Genomic DNA, 23811 nt, shown 5'->3' with positions numbered 1-23811 from the left:
GAGAAGAGGCAGAAATATAGAAGACCAACCATTGGCTAATCTTAACCTGATTGATGGAACCCTGTCTTCCTCCTTTACTGAGATCAACTGATGCCAGTTTACTTGTGGCCTGTCTGCTAATAATCTGGCCTTCCACCCACCTGCAGCCATGAGACTTTTTGAGATTTAAATGAGGAGGTAGTGGTTTGACGACTATCCTTTTCTAGCAGGACAAATGTACATTGCTGTAGAGCAGTTTTTAGTAGGCTTTTGTAGTTTGGGTCAGGCTTTTTATGGTTGTATTTGGCTTTGTGGATAAGAAAAGCCTTAAAATCAAAGTAAGATGTCTGTTATTAATTTTCCTATTCAATACAAGTTACCACAACTGGGTGGCTCAAAACAACAGAAATTTACTCTCTCACAGCTCTGGAGGCTAGAAGTCTGAAATCAAGGTGTTAGTAGGGCCGTGCTCTCCATGCAGGCTCTAGGGGAGAATGCTCCCTTGCCTCTTCCAGCTTCTGGTGGTTGCCAGCAATCCTTGGCGATCAATCCTTGGCATTCTTTGGCTTATAGCGGCATTATTCTAGCCTCTGCCTCCATTCTGACATTGCTTTCTTCCTGCATCTTTGTGTCCCCTCTTCTTCTTATAACAACACTGGTCATTGGATTTAGGGCCTGCCCTAAATCCAGGATGATTTCATCTTGAGATCCTTAACTGATTACATCCAAAAAGGCGCTGTTTCCAAACAAGGTCACATTCTGAGGTTCTGGATGGACCTGAGTTTTGGGGAGAGAGTACTCAGTGCACCATAGTCATCCTGTGCAGCCAAGGAGGCCAAGACCCAGAAAAGAGAATTGGCTTCCTCATGTCACCGAACAAGAAACCTGCAAAAGGGCCAAGACTCAACCCCTTCAGTTTCCCAGCTGGAAAGGACCTTGGCACCCCACTGTCTAACCTCCCACTGCATGCAGCAGCCCCCTCCACACCATTCTCGGCAGGAGGGGGTGCAGTTCACCCAGTTGCCTCCCATGAAGGTGCTCCCTGTTTCCTGGCAGCCCATCCCACCGCCAAAAGTCAGAGAGCCTGTCCTCACGTTGAGCACAATCTATCATGGCATGATTTACACGGACCCCAGGTCCCGCCCCTTCTTATCCTCCCCACTCTGGACTTACTCTGGGCTGGCCATTTCTTAGAGCTGGGTGTCCAGAGTTGGTCATAATTGGCCACATCAGGGTGGCAAATGAGTGTCAACCCACACGCCAACACCAACCCTGTTGTTGGGGGGTGAGAGCCACAGGGGAGGGGTGTTTGTGCGCTGGAGTGAAGCGCACACCTGGGCCGCACAGCTGGGCCACCTCAGGGCCGTCAGGCTCTGGGGCCCAGGCCGACTCAAGTTGCTCCCCAGGGCTTTCTCCTTCCCCCAGGGGGAATTTAGCCCAGATGGGAAAGTGGACAACTACCCTCCAGTTCACCATGTATCATATAAACTGTATACCTCAGTTTTTCTGCCCCCAATCCCAGCTGCGGCCAAGTGCAGCCTGTCCTGGGTTTTGCCTCATTCATTTACCTGCACTGGGACTGGGAGGTGATCAGAACACAGTGATGATCAAGACTGGTCCCTTCCCTTCTCAGATTTAGTGGGGTTTTGCCAGCCCTCCGTTCTAGTTTTTCTCCCGGGTTGAGGATAGAGCTGCTGAATCATGAAACCTGGTCTGGAGCCCTTCCCAGCATCTCTCCACTCAACTATAACTTCGGTGTTGGGCTGGGGCGCCATCGCCACACGCCCCCAAGTGGTTGCAGATCGCCATGCTTCCTCTAGATTGTGGAGAAATGGTGCCTCCTATTGGCCAACCTCAGTCCTGGGCCAGATATCTTCCCTTTCCCTCCTTCGTTCATTCCTTTAGTGAGCAAATATTAATTTAGTGAACGTCCATTATGCCCAGGCACCTTTCTAGGCAGGGGTTATAGTGGAGAACAAGGCAGACAAGTCCATGCCCTCATGGAGCTGACACCCCCTCTAACCGGGGAGACAGACAGGAAGCAGATAATGGGTAGGAAGGACAAAAGTGTAGTGTAATAGAGAATGACTGAGGGAAAGGAAGACCCTTATCAGAGCCGGTGGCCAGGGAGGCCTCTCTTGGCGGGGGGGGGGGCATCTGACAGAGACTCGAATGATGAGGAGGGGCCTGCCCTGTGCAGATCTAGAAGGGGGAACTGTACGTCCAAGTCCTGAGGTGAGGTCTTCTTTCTGGGCTCAGTAACAGAAGGGAGACCAGTGTGGTTGGATCAGAGTTAGGAAGTGAAAGAGTCGTGGGAGGTGAGGAAGGAGAGACAAGCAGGGGCCTGGGTTGCGCAGGCCATGGCAAGTGTCATGAAATGTAATGAAACCACTGGAGGGTTTATGGCTTGACCTACATTTTAGAACAGGGACCTGGAATTCACCTGGACCCCTGGTGGATAGAATTCAGAAGGTCCATGAACCTGGGTAGAAAACAAATGACATCTCAATTTTTACTAACCTCTAAAAAAAATATGTATATATGTATATATATATATTTTATTTAAGGGAAAATGAAGGAGCCCTGCTAGCACAGTGGTTAAGCACTCGGCTGCTAACTGAAAGGTTAGAAGCCACCAGCAGCTCCACTGGAGAAAGACGTGGCAGTCTGCTTCTGTAAAGGTTTACAGCCTTGGAAACCCTATGGGGCGGTTCTGCTCTGTCCTATAAGGTTGCTATGAGTCGAACTGACTTGAAGGCGATGGGTTTAACAGAAAATGTAGCACCTCCTTTAATTACGAACATAGACAATGGACCACAGTAGTATTAGCGATCCTTGGGCTTTGTCACCAATAGAAAGCACAGATGTTTTCATAATCTGTTACAATTGTTGCAGACCTCTGTTTTCACTCATCACTGCTTTAAAATTACAATACAGGCAGTCCCCAGATTACAAACAAGCACCGTTCCTAAGTCTGTCTTTAAGCTGAATTTGTACATAAGTTGGAACGGTTAGGTAGTTCATATCTAACGTCAGTTAGTCAAATGTTTGTCTTCGTATATAGTAGTATATAGCGCACCTTTCTATGCCTAAAAAAGGTTAAAGAAACACTTCCAGATACATTAAAACATCTTTAACGTAACAGTACAGTAATAATGGTAATGTTTTGACGCACATTGCAAAGTAGTGCCCGTTTGTCATTAGGAAACATTGTATGTACCTTGAATTTTTAATATAATAGGCTTTATGGGGGTTGGTTCATAACTATTGGTTGTATGCAAGTTGGACCTTCATAACCCAAGAGCTGCCTATAGTCATCAGACCTATTACTCGATCTTGTTATTTAATGTGTTAGTAAAGAAGCCCATAGATGACTATATCACAATTTGAAATACATTGGATAACTGTATTTCAGCATAATTGATTTCATTTGAAATCCGATATATTTTTAATGTGATTTTATTTATTTTGTTGTTGTTAAGAGTATACACAGCAAAACAGACACCAATTTAACAGTTTCTACATGAAATCCTACATATTTTCTTTTAGGCATTTTCTTTTTTTACATTCTGAGGAGGGGACAGTAGGTTTTGTCAGCTGGCAAAGAATTCAGGGCACAGAAAAGTTCAGAACCCCATTTTATTAGACACCCCTCTGACTGCTTTGGGGAGAATGGATAGTCAGTGTGGAAGGGGATGGGGGCTTGGACCAGGATGGTGACAGTGGAGAGGGAGAGACATGGAAGGAGTCAGAGGATTTGCCGATGGATTGGATATAAGGGGGTGTCTTGGCCATCGAGTGCTGTTATAATAGGAACGCCACAAGTGGGTGGCTTTAATAAACAGAAATTTACTTTCTTGCAGTTCAGGAGGCTACGAGTCTGAACTCAGGGTGCCGGCTCTAGGGAAAGTCTTTCTTTCTGCGTCGACTCTGGGGAAGGTTCTTATTATTTGGTGTCCTGGTGATCTTCATGTGGGGCGGCATCGATCTTCCCCTATCTCTGCTCTCTTTTTCTATTCTAATCTGCTCAGTTTGTATCTCAAAAGAAATTGATTTAAGACACACACCCTATACTGCCTCGTTAATATAACCAAGAAAGCCTGGTCCTGAGTGGAATTATAACTACAAGTATAGGGGTTAGGATTTACAACACATATTTTTTGGGGACACAATTCAGTCTATAACAGGGGGAGTGGAAGGAAAGGTGGGAATCAAGGCTGACCCTAAAGTTCCTGGTTCCAGTAACCGGGAGATGGGGAGGGATGTAATGTCTCTCATCTGGACTTGCTGTTGTCACACCTGCTGCACACTGGCATGCATTTCCCCCATCCTTTTCCTCTCCCTGATGTTTCAAAAAGAAACCCGCGCATACCTCTCTTTTAGGCCTTTGTGGGGGGAAGGGGAACTTGCCCTGAGAGCCATGCTAGGGAGGGAGACAGGAGTTAACAAATATTTTTATCAACAAGTTAAGAGTTATAAAAAAAAAAAAAAGAGTTATAGGACATCAGAAAAATACTAACAAGGCTTTATTTCTGATACTAATTTCAGTTCAATTCAGTGGGCATTTACTGGGTGCTTACCAGGCCCTGTTGGGGATACAAAGAGAAGACGCCACCTCTGCTTTCTAGAGGCTCAGACTAGATGAGGAAAAATAAAACCCATTGCCACTGAGTCAATTCCGACTCCTAGCAACTCTATAGGACAGGGTAGGACTGCCCCATTGTGTTTCCAAGACTGTAATCTTTATGGAGAATTGGTCAACATTCAACCATTTCAGGAGGAAGCATATGATCAAGAACTGATGGTACCGAAGGAAGAAGTCCAAGCTGCACTGAAGGCGAAACACAAGGCTCCAGGAATTGATGGAATACCAACCGAGATGTTTCAACAAACAGATGCAGGGCTGTAAGTGCTCACTCGTCTATGCCAAGAAATTTGGAAGACAACTAACTAGCCAACAGACTGGAAGAGATCCATGTTTGTACCCATTCCAAAGAAAGGTGACCAAACAATGTAAAAATTATCCAACAATGTCATTAATATCACACATAAGTAAAATTTTGCTGAAGATAATTCAAAAAATGGTTGTAGCAGTACATCGACAAGGAACTGCTGGATTCAGAAGAGGACGTGCGACCAGGGATATCATTGCTATTATCAGATGCATCTTGGCTGAAAGCAGAGAATGAATACCAGAAAGATGTTTACCTGTGTCTTATTGACTATGCAAAGGCATTCGACTGTGTGGATCATAACAAATTATGGATAACATTGTGAAGAGTGGGAATTCCAGAGCACTTAATTGTGCTCATGAGGAACTGGTACATAGATGAAGAAGTAGTTGTTTGAACAGAACAAGGGGATACTGTGTGGTTTAAAATCAGGGAAGGCATGCATCAGGGTTGTATCATTTCACCACACTTATTCAATCTGTACCCTGAGCAAATAATCCAAGAAGCTGGACTCTGTGAAGAAGAACGTGGCATCAGGATTGGAGAAGGACTTATTAACAACCTACAATATGCAGATGACACAACCTTGCTTCCTAAAAGTTAAGAGACTTGAAGCACTTACTGATAAAGACCAAAGACCACAGCCTTCAGTATGGATTACACCTCAACATAAAGAAAACAAAATCCTCACAACTGGACCAATAAGCAACATCATGATAAATGGAGAAAATATTGAAGTTGTCAAGGGTTTCATTTTACTTGGATCCACCATCAGTGCCCATGGAAGCAGCAATCAAGAAATCAAACAACTTATTGCATTGGGCAAATTTGCAAAAGACCTCTTTAAAGGGTTAAAAAAAAAAAAAAGTCACTTTGAGGACTAAGGTGTGCCTGACCCAAGCCGTAGTGTTTTCAATTACCTCATATGCATGTGAAAGCTGGCCAATGAATAAGGAAGACCTAAGAAGAATTGATGCCTTTGAATTATGGTGTCGGCAAAGGATATTGAATATACCACGGACTGCTAGAAGAATGAACAAATCTATCTTGGAAGAAGTACAGCCAGAAAGCTCCTAAGAAATGAGGATGGTGAGATTCATCTCATGTGCTTGGGACATGTTATTAGGAGGGAATAGTCTCTGGAGAAGGACATTATGCTCAGTAAAGGAGAGGGTCAGCGAAAAAAAGAAAGACCCTCAATGAGATGGATTGACACAGTAGGTGCAACAATGGGCTCAAACATAGCAATGGTTGTGAGGATGGCATGTTGTTGTTTTGTTTGTTAGGTGCCGTCGAGTCGGTTCTGACTCATAGTGACCCCATAGGACAGAGTAGAACTGCCCCATAGGGTTTCCAAGGAGCGGCTGGTGGGTTTGAACTACCAACCTTTTGGTTAGCAGCTGAGCTGTTAACCACTCTGCCACCAGGTCTCCAAGGATGGCATAGGACTGGGCAGTGTTTAGTTCTGTTGTACATAGGGTCGTTATGATTCAGAACCAACTCAACGGCATCTAACCACAATCTTTATGGAAGATGATTGCCATGTCTTTCTCCTGCGGAAGGGCCGGTGGGTTCGAACTGCCGACCTTTCAGTTAGCAGCCGAGTATTTAACCACTGCTCCACCAAGTCTCTGAGGAAAAATACACCTAAGCAAATCCATTGCATTGTGAGAAATGAAGCTTAGAGCAGAGTAGGTCCAGTTTGTGGGGCCTAAAGTTTATACAGTGTGTGTGGGTGTTGTTGTTAATTTTTATTTTACTTGAAGGACTCTATAGGACTTTACCAACTTCTTCACATGCAAACCAGCGCCCACTTCCCTGAACTCACCTGTGGGGCGTCACCTTCCCTCTGATCATGTTGCCCCCACTTTAGCTCCTCTCCCCACCACAGGGTGTGTCGGTGTACAGGGGTTTTGCTTTTTCTTCTGGAAGTGCTCAAACACATAAAAACAGAGGGAATGATGTAATGAACCCCATATACCCATCACCCAGCTGAACAGATACCAACATTTTGCCAGTCCTGTTTCATCTATACACCTCACTTTTTTTTTTTCTGGATTTTTTTTTTGTCTCTCCCTCTTTCCCTGCCCCATTCCTTTTAAAAAATATATTATTATTGATGTATATAAAATACAGAAAAGTGCACAAATCGTAAGTGTACATCTCAATGAATAGCCAAGCTGTGCACACCCACGTAAAGGCACCCAGATCAAGAAACTGAACATGCCCCTCAGATTCCCAGGGCCTCCTCTGTCCCTTTCAGTCTTTACCCCACAAGGGGAACTACGGCCCTGACTTTGAACATGCAAATAGAACAGATGGAATCAAACAGGATGTTCTCTACCATGGCTAGCGCCTTTCACTTAATTATGTCTGGAAAGTTTATACTGTTGCATGTAAGTGTAGACTGTAGATTGTTCATTCTCATTGCTGTGTAGCATTCCACTGAGTCAAGGTTTATTTACCCATTCTACTAGTGATGGACATTTGGGCTGCCTTTACGTTTGACTATTACAAATGGATCTACTGTGAACATTACAGTGCATGTCTTTTGGTGAACACATGTATGCATTTATGGTGGCTTAGGCGGAATTGCTGGGGCATAAGGCAGGTATATATTCAACTTCAGTAGATAATACCAAAGAGTTTTCCAAAAGTGGTTGTACCATTTACACTCCCACTCTTTGCTGGAGGACACCCACTCCTCACTTATCAACTCTCTCATTATCTGACATTTCGAATTTCCGACAGTAGTAAAAAATCTACTATCTGACTATTTAGAGCATTAACAACGTACATCCGGCAATGACGAATACCAAGGTGGGAAGCGAGGATAACACTGCCTGTGATGGTTATGTGTCAGCTTGGCTGGGCAATGATTCTCAGTGCTTTGGCAGTTGTGTAATGATGTAGTCATCTTCCATTTTGTGATCTAATGTGATCATCCTCCATTTTTCCATAACACCAATTTTCACATAATGACCTTGTCTTTGGAAACTAACCGTGTCGATAAGTGAGGAGTGGGTATATTTTAAAGCTCATTCCAGATATTGTGAAATTGCCTTTGGAATGTTTTGTTGTTGTTGTTGTTGAGAATATACACAGCAAATCATACACCAATTCTACCATTTCTATATGTACAATTAAGTGACATTGATTACATTCTTCAAGTTGTACAGCCATTCTCACCCTCCTTTTCTGAGTTGTTCCTCCACCTTTAACATAAACTGACTACCCTCTAAGGTTCCTATCTAATCTTTTGAATTGCCATTGTCAATTTGATCCCATATAGTTCTTAAAAGAACATAATGCTCAAGGCAGAACTTTTTTACTCATTAAGCTAAACTATTGTTTGTTTTAAAGAAGACTTCAGGGGATATTTTTGGTTTACCATTTAAAGATTATCCCAGGGCAATAATTTCAGGAGTTCATCCACCCTCCGTGGTTTCAGAAAGTCTAGAGTCCATGAGAATTTGAAATTCTGTTCTACATTTTCCCCCTTTTGATCAAGATTGTTCTATGGAATCTTTGATCAAAATGTTCAGTAATGGTAGCCAGGCACCATCCAGTTCTTCTGGTCTCATGGCAAAGGAGGCAGTTGTTCAAGGAAGCAATTAGCCACACATTCCAAAGCCTCCTCCTATTCTTGATTCTTCTTCCTCTGTTGCGCCAAGTGAATAGAGACCAATTGTTGAGTGTTGGATGGCCACTTGCCAACTTTTAAGACCCCAGGCACTATTGAATGAACTAGGAGGTAGGACGGAAGCACTAAACACGTTATTAGTCCAGTTAACTGAGATGTCCCGTGAAACCATGACCCTAAACCTCCAAGCCAAGGAACCAGATCCCATGAGGTGTTTGATTGTACATAAGCAGCCTCAACAGCTATCTTTTTTTTTTTGTCATCGTTGTAAATGTATCTATCACACAACTTTTGCCAATTCAACTTTTTACAGGTGTACAACTTATTGACAATGATTACAATAATTGGCTCTGCAACCCTACCCTTAATCAATGTGATTTGTCCATCACCATTAAACTGTCTTTTCCCCCTCCCTCCTGCCCTTGGTAATTACTGATAAACTTTGGTCCCTATACATTTGCCTTTTTTTTTTTTGTCTTTTTGTATAAGTGAGGTCATACAATATTTGTCCTTTTGTTGGCTTATTTCACTCAGCATGATGTCTTGAAGCTCTATCCGTATTGCAGCATGTATCAAGACTTCATTTCTTCTACTGGCTGAGGAGTATTCCATTGTATGTCTGTATCATGTTTTGTTTATCCACTCATCTGTTGATGGGTATTTAGGTTGTTCCCACCTTTTGGCTATTGTGAACAGTGCTGCAGTGAACACTGGGGGTACAAGTCTCTGTTTGAGTCTCTGCTTTCAAGTCTTTTGAGTATATATCCAGGAGTGGAATTGCTGGGTCGTATGGTAGTTCTATTTTTAGTTTTTTGAGGAACCGCCACATTGTTTTCTGCAATGGCTATACCATTTTGCATTCCTACCAGCCATGGATATGAGTACCAATTTCCCCACATCACCGCCCACATTTGTTATTTTCTGTTATTATTATTTTTTTAATCTTCGCCTTCCTAGTGGGAGTGAAATGGTATCTCATTGTGGTTTTGATTTGCAGCTCTCTGATGGCTAATGACGCTTTGCATCTTTTCATGTGTTTGGTGGCCATTCGTGTGTCCTCTTTGGTGAAATGTCTATTCACCTTTGGAGTGTTTTAAAAGGAGGAAAGATTTGGTCTGATTTACATTCTTAAATGATTCTATTTGTTCTGCAAGAATGTAAGACAAGGCAAATATTTCATCAAGAAAGAAAAGGTAAATAAGAGCAAGCCCTCCTGGGACCAGAGATCCAACTCTTTGGTCCCCAAGGTTGGGAGAAGGCTCCCGGGAGCCCTAAGCTCAGGTATGCCATTCAGGGACCCCGTGGGCCATCCCTCACTGCCCCATGCCCAACAGCCCCACGTGGACTTTTTTTTTTTTGATAATAATAATAATAATAATATACTAATAGATAATATTCCTGGCTTCAGCCCCTGGGGGCTCAGGGTGATGCCGAGACAGCAGCATGAGGCTGGGATTCAGGCTGTCTGTCTGTCTGTCCCCTTCTCTGCAGGACATACAGCAGCTCCTCCAGCTCCAGCAGCTGGTGCTTGTGCCAGGACACCACCTCCAGCCACCTGCTCAGTTCCTGCTGCCGCAGACCCAGCAGAGTCAGCCAGGTAAGGCCCCCAGTGCATGGCCTCCCGACACCTCCACAGAACTTGACTTGCCTCCCCCTCACTCCATGTGTCTCTCCTTTCCTCCCCAGGCCTGCTACCGACACCAAATCTATTCCAGCTACCTCAGCAAACCCAGGGGGCTCTTCTGACCTCCCAGCCCCGGGCCGGGCTGCCCACACAGGTGAGTCTATGCACCGAGGATGGGCCAGCAGCAGGGTCTGGCGCAGGCTGGTGAATGGGCCCAGCCCACAGCTACCAGGGGCCACGACAGGAGTCCTGGCCCCACCCCCTGCCCAGCTCTGCCACTGATTTGCTGTGGGACCGGAGGCAAGCCACTCTTCCTCTCCAGCTCACCTCTTTCCTTTTGGGAGCGAGGGAGTAGCACCAGACCAGTTGTTCCTAATCTTTTCAGGCACATGGGCTTCTTTGAGATTCTGATGAAAGCCTTGAACTTGACCCCTGTCTCACCCCCAAAAGCACATGTGAACAAACACGGCGGACTTCAGGGGGTTCGCAAGCTTTTAGGTTAAGGGTGAGTCTTAGTCATCTAGTGCTGCTATGACAGAAATACCACAAATGGATGGCTTTAACAAAGAGAAATTTATTTCTTCACAGTTAAATAGGCTAAAAGTCCAAATTTAGAGTATTGGCCCCAGGGGAAGGCTTCTTTCTCTGTCAGCTCTGAAGGAAGGTTCTTGTCCTCAATCTTCCCCTAGTTTAGGAGCTTCTCAGGCGCAGGGGGCCCAGGTCCAAAGGACGTGCTCTGCTCCCGGTGCTGCTTTCTCGGTGGTATGAGGTCCCCAACTCTCTGCTTACTTCCTTTTCCTTTTATCTCTCAAGAGGCCACACCCCAGGGAAACTCCCTTTACATTGGGTTAGGGATGTGACCTGGGTAAGGGTGGTGTCATAATCCTGCCCTAATCCTCTTTAACACAAAATTACAATCACAGAATGGAGGACAACCACAGAATACTGGGAATCGAGGCCTAACCAAGTTGACACACATTTTTGGGGGGACACAATTCAATCTATGACAGGGTACCTCGGGGCTCCTCCAGCACCACAACTGGAAGGTTCTCTGAGGAAGGCGGCTGTTGGGTACTAATTCACGTTCACTTACTAAACCTGAGATTGAAAGTGGGGACCACAGACGTGTTTTATTTGGCCCATACAGTATTTTTGTAATTGAATTAGTTGTCAGCTAAATTCCCAGAAAGGGCCAGAGTCCCAGCTTCTCTTAAGAAACCAGGCGATCTGGCAGGACGAGGTCTGCCTGGCGGGCAGTGAACAGCAGCTGCTCCAAGGCAGGCTGTCCTGGCCACTTCGGGGGCCACCTGGCTGACTTTGCTCATTCATGTCACCTGCCCAGCCCCCAGGACTTTCTTCCAGTTTGCTGCCCGCATCTTACACTTTCATCATAGTGATCTTTCACAACTCTTTTACGGATTTCAAAGCTCTTTCCTACCCATTTTTTTCTTTTTCCAGCCCTTTCAAAAATACATGAACGATTTCAGACAGACTGAAGTTTCGAGACTAATACAGGTCTTAGCAGCATATCTGAAATTGAAAATGCTCTGAAAGTCAAGCTTTTCTTGTAACTTTGGCATCAGAGCGCATTTGGCTGCAAAACCCGAACTGAGGTGAGGCAGCGGTCTTTCTGCCTTTTCTTGGTGTGACATCCAGGCACAGAGTTGCTGCTGTATCTGATGGTGGAGTGGTGCCCTTGGCCTTGATGGAGCAGGTGTCAACATGATCTGTGATACATGCCCCACATGGACTTTTTTTAAAAATAATATTTTAACGTGTTTTGTTTTTTGACACAGCAAATTAGGTTCTCGTTTGACAATTTGAACATGAATTTTTCGGTGACATTAGTTACATTTTTCACAATTTGTCAACATTCTCTTTAATTGTGTTCTGGTTGTTCCATTTCCAGCGCTCTTGTTTCCCTACCCTTTTATCTTCTCATCTTTGTTTTAGAGTAATTGTTGACATTTTGGTCTCATATAGATGGGTTTTTTTTTTTTTTTAATTTTTATTGTGCTTTAAGTGAAAGTTTACAAATCAAGTCAGTCTCTCATACAAACATTTGTATACACCTTGCTACATACTCCTCGTTGCTAGATGGTTTTTTAATGGCACAGCATACTCATGGGTATTATCCTTTATTTTGTGTGCCAATCTGTTATTTTGCTAAAAGGTGACCTCAGGGGCTAGTTTCTATTCAAGGCTTAAAGAGTGTCTCAGGGCAATAGTCTCAGGGAGTGCTCTAGTCTCAATTGGCCCAGTAAGTCTGGACTTTTTAAGAATTTGAGTTCTGTTCCGTGTTTTTCTCCCGTTCTATCAGGGTTCATCTATTGTGGCCCTGATCTGAATGGTTGGTAGTGGTAGCCGGGCACCATCTAGTTCTTCAGGTCTCAGGGTAGGTGAGGCCATGGCTTGTGTAGGCTATCAAGCCTGTACACTAGTTTCTTCTCTGAGACTTTGGTTTCCCCCATGTGGGCTTCCTAAAATAAAAAAAATTCTGAATTCCAAAACACATTTGATTCCAGGATTTCAGGGGGTCAAGGACATGTAGCAAATGTCCCTGCACCCACCACCCTTTTACCATGTTTGCTTTCAGACCTTTTATTTTTACGGAAATGAAGCATTCCAGAGAGAGAAGTTGGTTCTTTGTAAATCCCCCTAATCACTGTCCCTGTCCATTTTTTCTACTTTTATTTTATGTGCCACTTACTCATTTTTAGCATGATTCTCCCAATAACCACATGGGATAGGCAGAGCAGCAGTGATTGTTCCCACCCTGCAGAAGGGGAAACTGAGGCCCAGGTAGATTGGGAATCTTGCCCTGAGTTGTCCAGCAAGATGGTGGCAGAGCCAGGCCTGGCTTTCCTGGCTGAGATGAGGATGAGACCACCACCCTAGCTCCAGAGAAAGAGCCCATCATTCCTTGTGGCCTGAGCATGTGGTGGGCAGCTGGGCAGAGGAAGCTGGCTGCTCCTCTGGGAGTCTGCAGGCTCCAAGAGAGGGACATGAGGCATCCGGGTAATAAGCTTGACAGGAAGTGACCGCAAATGTGGAGGCACCTCCTGGGGGCCAGTGGCAGGGCATCTGCAGGAAGAGGCTGGGACCACAGGGAGGGGGGAACTGCCCAGCCATCACTGGGCCCAATCCTGGCCCTCCATCCTGCATCCCACCCACTCCCCACCCCACCAGGCTGTGACCCGCCCCACGCTGCCCGACCCGCACCTCTCGCACCCGCAGCCCCCCAAATGCTTGGAGCCACCGTCCCACCCCGAGGAGCCCAGTGACCTGGAGGAGCTGGAGCAGTTTGCCCGTACCTTCAAGCAGCGCCGCATCAAGCTGGGCTTCACGCAGGTCTGGGCCACCATGCAGGCCAGGCGGGTGTGGGGAGAGGGGGTCAGGAGGGGCATGGCCAACTGGTGGGCGTGAGTGGGCACAGTGCCAGAAGGCCCAGCCCTGACCTTTGCCCCCATCCCCACCCCACCGGCCCAGGGTGATGTGGGTCTGGCCATGGGCAAGCTGTATGGCAATGACTTCAGCCAAACGACCATCTCCCGCTTCGAGGCCCTCAACCTGAGCTTCAAGAACATGTGCAAACTCAAGCCCCTCCTGGAGAAGTGGCTCAACGACGCAGGTGGGACTGGGCTAGGGTTCCTGGGCACACAGTGGGTGGCGGGCTGGAAGAGGCACCCCCTCATGCCGCCCTCATCTCCTCCCGGGCACAGAAACTATGTCTGTGGACTCAAGCCTGCCCAGCCCCAACCAGCTGAGCAGCCCCAGCCTGGGTTTCGACGGGCTCCCTGGCCGGAGACGCAAGAAGAGGACCAGCATCGAGACAAACGTCCGCTTCGCCTTAGAGAAGAGCTTTCTAGCGGTGAGGCCAGTGACTGCCGGGCGGCCTTGGGGGTGGCGGGAGGAGCAGCCAGGCTGACGAACCCTCTGCCTGCAGAACCAGAAGCCTACCTCAGAGGAGATCCTGCTGATCGCCGAGCAGCTGCACATGGAGAAGGAAGTGATCCGCGTCTGGTTCTGCAACCGACGCCAGAAGGAGAAACGCATCAACCCCTGCAGTGCGGCCCCCATGCTGCCCAGCCCGGGGAAGCCGGCCAGCTACAGCCCCCATCTGGTACCAAGAGCCCCCCTTCCACCTGTCCACAGGCCCCCTCCCCATCACCCTTCAGCAGATGCCTTGTGTGAAGCTCCACCTGCCTGTGGTCCACAGTGCCTAGAACAGACACAGGGAAGGTCACCCCTGGGGACAGACTCTCGTAAGGGTGAAGCACAGTCACACAGGGACAACCAACTTCCCATGTCGGGGATACAGGCACCCACAGACACACGACGACATAGCCACAGAGACACAGCCACATGGGGATGGAGACACGTGTCCAGGGAGGGGATACAGACTCCACAGGCACACAGCCACTCAGATACAGTGCTTATTGACCTGGTGGTGACATCATTACAAGGAGCCCTGGTGGCACAGTGGTTAGGCACTCAGCTGCTAACTGAAAGTTCAGCAGTTCAAACCCACCGGCCGCTCCTGGGGAGAAGTGTGTGGCAGTCTGCTTCTGTAATGGTCACAGTCTTGGAAACCATACGTGGTAGCCCTGCTCTGATGTGTAGGATCGCTATGAGTCGGTACCAACTCCACCGCAACGGGTTTGGTTTTGGACATCATTACACCCATGGGTGTGCATTCAGGTCCACGGTCACATGCAGACCCACTCAGTATCAGACACACCGGGAGTCCCTTTATCTAATGAGTGTGGAAAGGGCTGTGGCACAGAGAAGCAAGGGGCCCGGAGGAGCCTGTCCCTGGCTGATGGGGACGTGGTGTGGGGAAGGAGGTGCTGTCTCAGCTAAGTGCTAAAGGACAAGAAAGAGCTAGCAAGCCCTGTGAAGGAGGGCGAGAAGGGCCTGTAGGTGGACGGGCAGTGTGCTCGAAGTCCGAGATGGACTGAGGAACCCCAGTTTGAGGAGCCCCAGTGCAATATGGTGTGGCTGGAGCCAGAACGCATGAGTGAATATGTGTGCGCGTGTTGAGGGAAATGGGCCACTAGGAGTCGGAATCGACTCGATGGCAAAGGGGTATGGTTTTTTGGGGGGAGGGGACAGGGACCAAACACCCCAAGTTTCAGGCTGAGGAGCTTGGACTTGAACCACGGGCCATGAGGAACTAAGGAGGGTTTTTGAGCTGGGGAGGCACAGGATCAAATTTCGGGTGAGGCTCCTGAGTGAGACTGTAGGCAGGCAGGCCAAGAAGGACGCAGTGGGCTGGTCCCAGGAAATCCAGCGGTCTGACATCCCAGCATTGACACGGAGACATCGCTCATTCCCGTACTTGTCTCTTTCTCACACACACATACGCACATGTGCACGTGCACACATGCCGTGCACACACGCACCAGACCTGCTCCTCTCTTGCCTGAGTCACTTTGAGCAGTTTCTCCTGAGCTGCCTGCCAACACCACTCTTCGAAGGACTGTGTTTAGGATTTTCGCTCTCACAGTACCCATGACCCCAGGTGCTTGTGGAGCGGCCCGCGCTTCAGGTGTGCAGTCACTGCAGATGGGAAGCAGCGCACAGAGAGGATGCTGGTGTGGTGGCTGACTGGCTGGCTTGGACTAGACAGGAAGGTGTCACATGACGGGGTGGGAACCACTCTTGATTGAGAGAATAATTTCTTCCTCTTTGTGATTTAGGATTACCTAGGTTCTGGCGCAGTGGTTAAGACCTCAGGCTGCTAGCTAAGAGATCGGCAGTTCAAATTTATGAGCTACTCCCTGGAAAACTTATGGGGCAGTTCTACTCTGTCCTATAGGGTTGCTATAAGCCGGAATTGACTCAACGACAATGAGATTTTTTTTTTTTTTTTCGGGTTTTAGGCTCAAAGTGAAGAAAGGCATATGGCATAATACAAATATACATATACACAATATAGCCTTGTACCCTGAGTCCCTCTTCCCCGTCCTGGGGGAACCTATCCATGGGGAGCACCAGGGGGCTGCCAAGAGGTAGTGGCCTAACTGTGCCTCCTTTCTCTCTCCCTAGGTCACACCCCAAGGGGCCGCGGGGACCTTGCCGTTGTCCCAAGCTTCCAGCAGTCTGAGCACAACAGGTCAGGGAGGACAGAAGACGGTGAGGGGGGCATGGGAGGACATGGCACAGGCTGGAACCTGGGGTTCTCAGTGACTCTAGGTGCCTGGGGGCCTGGGGTGAGGGGTGCGGGGATGGAGAGGGGAGGGCAGCCCCAGCCCTCCTCAGCCAGAGTATCTCAGCTGCAACCTGCTCCACAGTTTCATTGAGAAAAGTGTTGGGTTGCTAAGAGCTGATGCACTTGAGTACTAGCCCCAGCTCTGTCACTTATAAGCTGTGTGAACTCAAGGAGTTACTTTACCTCTCTGAGCCTCAGTTTTTATAAAATTACTGTGAATGTATAATACATACGGGAGACATGTATATGTTTGTGGGGTGTAAATGGTTAATGCACTCGACTGCCAACCCAAAGGATGGGCATTTGAACCCCCCCAGAGGCTCCTTGGAAGAAAGGCCTGGCAATCTACTTCCAAAAATCAGCCAGTGAAAACCCTATGGAGCACAATGGTCTGATCCTCAACTGATCATGGGGATGGCACAGAGCTGGGCAGTGTTTTGTTCTACTGTGCAAGGGGTCACCATGAGTTGGGGGCCAACTTGACCACAGCTGACAACCTGGTGGCACAATGGTTAAGCGCTCGGCTGCTAACTGAAAGGTCAGCAGTTCGAACCCACCAGCGGCTCTGAAGGAGAGAAGACTTGGCAATCTGCTCCTGTAAAGATGACAGCCTGGGAAACTCTATTAGGCAGTTCTACTCTGTCATATAAGGTCATTATCAGTGAGAAGTCTACTCAAATTATGTATTATTATACATCCTGTATGTATTATGGAGCCTTGGTGGCTCAGTGGTTAAGAATCCAGGCTGCTAACCAAAAGGTCGGCAGTTCTAATCCACCAGCTGCTCCTTGGAAACCGTACGGGGCAGTTCTACTTTGTCCTATAGGGTCGCTATGAGTCAGAATCAACTCGACTGCAATGCGTTTGTTTTATTTGGTTTGGTATGTATTATACATTCACAAGAATGTACACACACACACTTGTACTCAGAGTCCCCTCTTCCCCTCTTCAGGAATGGGGCATGTTTAACACCATGTATATATATATACATATAAGAATAGTATAAAAGCAAACACTATGTTCCCCTACCCAGGTTAAGAAATAATAAGTGAGAGGTTTATAGTCAGGAGCCCTGGTGGTGCTCCGTGGGAGAAAGATGCAGCAGTCTCCTTCCATAAAGACTGGAACCTTGGAAACCCTATGGGGGGGCAGTTTCACTCTGTCCTATAGGGTCGCCATGAGTTCCAATCGATTGGATGGCAACCGATATAGTCAGGGTGTGCCTGACATTGTTCTAAGCCCTTTATAAAGTACCTTCATTCATTCATTTAATCCTCACACCCATTTTGCGATAAGTTCTATTATCATCCCCATTTTCCAGACGAGGGAACTGAGGTCAGAGAGGTAAAGGCACTTGCCCAGGGGCGTAGCCAGATCCTGGCAAAAGCTGGGAATTCTCACCCTGGCCTCCAGCAGTGTGCCTCGCACCGTCCCCTCCCTCGCCCCTAGAGGGAGCCACAGGCCTGTGTCTTCGGGGCGCCCCCGCTTCTTCAATGGTAATCCGCTCTAAGGGCATTTGAGGTGTGAGTGCGGGGGTGTGCTGTGGCCATTGGTAGCGCTGAGAGCGCGCACACGCCCCGGCCCAGGGCAAGGTTCCGTAGCCGGCAGCTGTCCCCCCTGCGATTATTATGATTACTGTCACTATGGGAGGTGGCACCAAGAAATGGCTCTGGGAAGAGAGGGCAGGGAAGTCTGGTCTGTTCTGACTGAGGGGGCCTGTGTGAGCCGGGCCCGGAAGAAGTGGGAGTTGAGCCTGGTTTCTCGGCGGAGGACGAGTGTAAGCTGAAGTCTCCATCTCTCTGTCTTTCTTTGGCAGTTACTACCTTATCCTCAGCTGTGGGGACGCTCCACCCCAGCCGGACAGCCGGAGGGGGCGGGGGCGGGGGCGGGGCTGCGCCCCCTCTCAATTCCATCCCCTCTGTCACTCCCCCACCCCCGGCCACCACCAACAGCACAAATCCCAGCCCTCAAGGCAGTCACTCGGCTATCGGCTTGTCGGGCCTGAACCCCAGCACGGGGTAAGTGGGCAGCTGTAGGTGGGGAGGAGGGGCTGTGGGGAGAAGCAGGGCCGCAGCTGCTTCCAGGGCGGGAAGCTGCACCCCGGTTCCGCAGGCGGGTCTCCGCCCCTGCTAACGCCTCTGCTTTGCCTCTTGCAGAAGCACAATGGTGGGGTTGAGCTCCGGGCTGAGTCCAGCCCTCATGAGCAACAACCCTTTGGCCACCATCCAAGGTGGGTGCTGCCTCATGTCACCCCCATCGTCACCAGCCCTGCCCCCCCCGGGGCCTCGAGCCCCCCCCATTGCTGCTTCAGCCAGGCCATCTTGCCCCTGCTCACTGCGTCTCTTGCCTCTTCATACCCATCTCACCCCTGGGGAGGGTGTGAGGGCTGCTGCTGGGGATCAGTGGGCCGAGGGGACGATGCGGGAGGGCACTCTGGGCAGGACGCTGGAAGGTGAAGGTGTCGCCTGGCCCGGCGTGCCCCCAGCCCAGCCTCTTTCTCTCCCCGCCAGCCCTGGCCTCTGGTGGAACCCTGCCCCTTACCAGCCTTGATGGCAGCGGGAACCTGGTGCTAGGGGCGGCCGGCGCGGCCCCAGGGAGCCCCGGCCTGGTGACCTCGCCACTCTTCTTGAACCACGCTGGGCTGCCCCTGCTCAGCGCCCCGCCTGGTGTGGGCCTGGTCTCTGCAGCCGCTGCGGCCGTGGCGGCCTCCATCTCCAGCAAGTCTCCTGGCCTCTCCTCCTCCTCCTCGTCCTCCTCGTCTTCATCCTCCTCCTCCTCCACTTGCAGTGAGGTGGCAGCACAGACCCCCGGAGGCCCAGCGGGGCCCGAGGCTGGGTCCAAGCCCGAGTGAGGACCCGCCACCGCCTCCCCTCCTACTCCTCTGACCCCACCTCAGTCCCCTGCCTGTGAAGAGGATGAGGTGACCAGTGGAGGGGACACAGGGGGTCCCTGGAGCAGGAGTGACAAGGGAGGAAAGACCAAAAAAACAACCAACTAACCAAAAAAAAAAAAAAATCAACAAAGAAAACCAAAAATAATCACAACAGAAACCAGCTGCCCAAAGGAACCTGAGGTGAAAAACAAAAACAAAATAACCTTTACAAAACCAGTCAAGCCAAAAACCAGTCGCGAGCCAGACCTCAGCGTGCTCAGCCTCACCGCTACGACACCAAATACGAACCCAGCCGGGGGCGGGGGGAGAAGCCTCTGGCAGGGTGGACCTCATGCTGAGCCCCTGGCTGTGGGGCTCACCCCCAGCTTTGCCTCCCCAGCGGGGGCCAGAGAAGGAAAGAGAGAATGTGCCAGCTTCCTGGTCCTAGCCCTGGCCCTGGGCCTGCGAAGACAGGGCACAGCCCGGACCAGATGGGGTAGGGCTCAGAGCCACCCACCAAATGTTCTTTTCCAGAAGGTGAAAGAGAAAGGGCCTGAACAACCTTACACCAAATATTCAGTAGCTTCATCCAAAGGATGTACAGAATTTTTAGCGTTGCGCTCAACAGAATGTGTCCCTCCCCTGTGTCCCCCTCTTCCCTGGCCCTGAGCTCTCCCCACCTGGGCAGGGGGTCTTGCTTGAGCCTCCTCCCTCCCCCCAGCCAGGGGAGAGTTCAGGGGAAAGCCTGGGGATGACTTTTCACCCCCTGCACCTCCCCACTTTTCCCTTTGAAGGGTGGGCTAGGCCTATTTGCCAAGTTCTAGCTCTCAAACGTCCTTACCCCACTCTGTCACCCTCCTCTGCTCTGGAAGTGACTGCCCTCCCCAGCCTGTGGGAGGGTGAAGTTTCAGGCAAGAGGGGATAGGTGAGGGCATTCGAGTTGTCTTTTTTCCCATCCTCCTCTGTCAGTTTCCCTGAAAAAAAAAAATTCATATTCCAGTGCCTATCCGTGGGATCCTTCTTCACGTTCTTTGACATTAACCAGAAACCAAAAAGAGAACTCACCTCGCTCTTCCTACCCCATGTACCCCTGATACTGGCAGATGCCTCTTCCTCACCACCCCCCTCCCCACATGCACACACGCACGCACCCCAGTGGCGGGCTTCCTCGAGATGCCTTCCCCATCAGGGTCTGTGTGGTAGGGACAGTGCCATGACCTGTGGTCCCCATCCGAGAGGGCGCCTTGGTGGCCACCACTCCCACAAGACCTCCCTGGAGTCTTGGCCAAACCCTGTGTTTGCCCAGGCCTGGATACATCTTGACAACAGAGAACAGACGTCGCTGGGAACCACCTTGCCCTCCTGCTATTGTGGAGGCCAACGAAGTTTTGAACCAAAAACAAAAAACCAAGCAAACAATAAATTAAAACTAGAAAAAAAAAGAATTTATATATATATATATATATATTTAAGGGAAAGAAGATTAGGACTCTTCAAGAATAAGAAGGAACCGCGAGGTGGAGCCAAGCCCTGCACCAGTGGTCCGGGCCCTTGGTCCCCGAGGCGGATGGAAGGATGGATGCTTCTTTCTCTTCACAAAATACCTCATGGACGTCGTCTTCGGGAAAGCCGGAGGGGGGCGGCTGGGGCAGGGCCTGTCCCTCAGCCCAGGTGATGGAAGTGGGGGGGCAGGGCTGAGAGAGGGTGTCAGGGACTGGGGTGAACAGCCCCAAACTCCCCGCCCCCCCAATCAACTGAAAAAGCTTTAAAGAAAAAAACAGGAAAAAAAAAAAAAAAACGGAGTAAGGAAGCAAAAAGAATGGACGAAGGAAAACTAACAAACTTTCCAGTGGTTTGATTCCTCCTTTGATTTCTTTTTCTGTTCTTTTCTGTCTGTCCCTTCTCTTGGTCTTTCTCTCTCTCTCCTTTCTGCTCTTCTCCCTCTTTGCTCTCTTCTCTCATCTCTCTCAACCTCTTTCTTTCTGTGTCTCTCCTCAAACCAAAGTGTTGCTGTGAAGGACGCGAGCCATTGAAATCAGAGCGGAGTCTGGCAGCGCCACCGCGTGGCACTTGCCCTCAGTGGGCCAGAGCAGCGGGAGGGAGGGAGCATCTGGAGCTGGCAGTGCCGCTGCCCAACGGCTCCCCGACTTTCTGCTGGATGCTCGCTCGAGGAGAGGCAGACGGAGCCTCTGATGCCACCCTGGGCCCCAAGGCCTCAGCGTTCTCTCTTGTTTCCTTGTCTCCCTTCTCCCACTTGGGGAATGAAACTGCTGGGCTGGGCCACGGAGGCAACAGACACTGGGCCACAGCAGGGGCCTCAGGTGCCTGGTCTGGGCCGTGATGGAGTAGCTGCCCCTCCCACCCCTGGCACGGATGGGCTTGGCACGTCAGCAACCCATCCTCGCTGGAATGTAAGCATCTCCACTGAACCAACTCCCTGCCCTTATCCTACCTCTGAGTTTGTCCATTTTTATTTCCTGAAGAGAGAAGGGACTAACGAGAGAGCCTGGGCCCCAGCCCAAGGGTGGAGAGGAGGCTGAGGGCTCCTGAGCAGATAGGAAGGACATCTGAGCAGAGCAAAATGAAAGGAAGTACAACCAAAAACCCCTCCAAGAAGACAGGCAGCACAGAAGGCATGGTGGAGATGACTCAAACAGAAACTATGATTCTAGACCAAAAAAAAAGGAAAGAAAATCCAGGACTCACCACCACCCACTTCATCCTGCTTTCTCCCTATCAAGTCCTGCCACCTGGGACCTCTCCTCCACCCCAGTGTGGGGGGAGTGGGGCAAAGAGCAGAGGAGGAAGCAGGGGGCAGGGATGGCGCAGATGCCCTGACGTTGGTGGAGGGACCCCCGTGCAGCCGGGGGTAGTGGGGACCCTCCCCATTCAACCCCCCACACTGGGAAAAGAAAAAAAGAAAATTCCTGGGAGGGGGGAAAATAACCAAATCCCAAGCTTTAACTACAGCTGTGAAACCAAATATTGGGAAGGGGGTGGGAGGGAGGGGCAGGTGAGCCCCAGGTCTCCCCCCTGGGCCTCCCTTCCCCCGAGGACTCGAGATAAGGCACCAAATACCTCATAGAACTTTAATGTTAAAAAAAAAAAAAAGGAAACCAAATATCGTTGGCTGGGGGCCAGCCAGGGCAAGGGGCTGGGGGGCTGGAGGGAGCCAGGGTTGGGAAGGTGATGGGGGAATTCAGGCCCCCCACCCCCCTCTGCCCCTTCCACTCCAGTCCCCCGTCTCGACTCCGGGAAACAAAACTATCTCATCGTTTTTATTTTGTGGTCTGTACAGAGCCTGTGTCCGTGTGTCCGTGTGTGTGAGCGAGAGAGTTGAGGGGTTGGGGATTTGTTTGTAGGGGATGGGGAGGGAGACCCCAGGCCAGGCTCTGAGATAGGTTAGATGTCCGAGTTGGGGGGCCAGGGGCCTGGGGTAGAAAGAGAGATGAGTGGATTGAAGGAAGGGGGAGCCCTCTGAATTTCTCTTCTCCCCAACCCTGACCTCTTACTTAAGAGGGACCTCCTACTGGGTCTACCCTAATGGTGGGCCTTTTAATTGTGCCAAAAAAACCCAAAAAATTATGCCAGTAACTAAACCACCTCTCTCTGTTCTCTTCTGGTGGGTAGGGGCTGAAAGTGGGAGGAAGGGGTGGGGGAGGGGGTGTATGTGGGGATGAGTAGAGGTGGGGAACCCAAGCCCCTATAGGAGCTTAAGCTAAGATCAGGAGGGCTGGGGGAAGGATATTAGTTTTCCGTACATACATCTCCTTCCTGGGAAGGGCCAAGAGAGCATCTCCAAGCCCCACACCTTGGTAAGATGAGATGGGGACTAGTCAGGTGGGGAGCGATCTCCTGAGCTGACTGGATTTCCTCACTCATTGAAATCCCAGGGTGCTTCTCTCTTCCTCCAGCCCAGGGTGAGGGAAACTGAGTGAGAGAATGAGACAGACTGAGCGAGACTGAGACACGCGGGCCCCCACTGGTCTCTGAGTGGGAAAGGCAAGTGCGAGAGATAAAGACCTCCAAGAGAAAAAAGAAACAAACCAAAGATTTAACCATTTAAAAAAAAAAAAAAAAAACCACAGACAACTCCGCTACCTTTTTATACGTTGGAAAAAAAAAAGTGAAAAAAAATTAAAAAATTAAAATTAAAAAAAAAAAAAAACACAAAAACTCCAAGCCGCAGTCCCCCGGTGCGGTTTGAATGTTGACCTCAGCAGTCTCCAAAGCAAGATGACGATGACAAAGGCGAAAGAAAGAAAAAAAAATGTATATTTTTAAGTATTTGTTCTTGAGATGTTAGCTCCTTGTTAAACAAACAGAAAAGGAGAGAAAAACTCCAGAGGGAAGTGTTGCTGGAACGGAGACAACTATTTACTATGTCTGTGACCCCTCCCTTCTGCCTCCCCTTCCTCTCCTCTATCCCTGCTTCTGCCCCCCAGCCTGTCCCCCCAAACCCAGGGGCTCAATATTTATTTATTTATATAATTGCAGGGTGACTGGGGGCCTCTCTCCGTAACTTGT

At 49.4% G+C, this 23811-nt stretch overlaps 1 protein-coding gene across 13 annotated transcripts in view; it reads left to right on the top strand.

The window, feature by feature from the left end:
* The window catches only part of POU2F2 (POU class 2 homeobox 2), a 43279-nt gene extending 19813 nt beyond the window's left edge, over positions 1 to 23466 (top strand). For 3 of the 13 annotated variants that reach the window (XM_064293724.1, XM_023543081.2, XM_023543079.2), the window contains 10 exons: positions 10066 to 10171; positions 10261 to 10352; positions 13436 to 13549; positions 13688 to 13829; positions 13921 to 14069; positions 14145 to 14321; positions 16250 to 16316; positions 18229 to 18430; positions 18569 to 18642; positions 18923 to 23466. In XM_064293724.1, coding sequence (XP_064149794.1) covers positions 10066 to 10171; positions 10261 to 10352; positions 13436 to 13549; positions 13688 to 13829; positions 13921 to 14069; positions 14145 to 14321; positions 16250 to 16316; positions 18229 to 18430; positions 18569 to 18642; positions 18923 to 19263 — 1464 coding nt within the window. In that variant the 3' untranslated portion in view covers positions 19264 to 23466. The other 10 variants (XM_023543077.2, XM_023543073.2, XM_023543076.2 and 7 more) reach the window with 8 other exon arrangements.
* Positions 23467 to 23811: the final 345 nt, after the last annotated feature.

This window comes from Loxodonta africana, chromosome 11, assembly GCF_030014295.1.
Source record: "Loxodonta africana isolate mLoxAfr1 chromosome 11, mLoxAfr1.hap2, whole genome shotgun sequence".
Taxonomy (NCBI): domain Eukaryota; kingdom Metazoa; phylum Chordata; class Mammalia; order Proboscidea; family Elephantidae; genus Loxodonta; species Loxodonta africana.
This window is presented reverse-complemented; position numbering and strand designations above follow the sequence as displayed.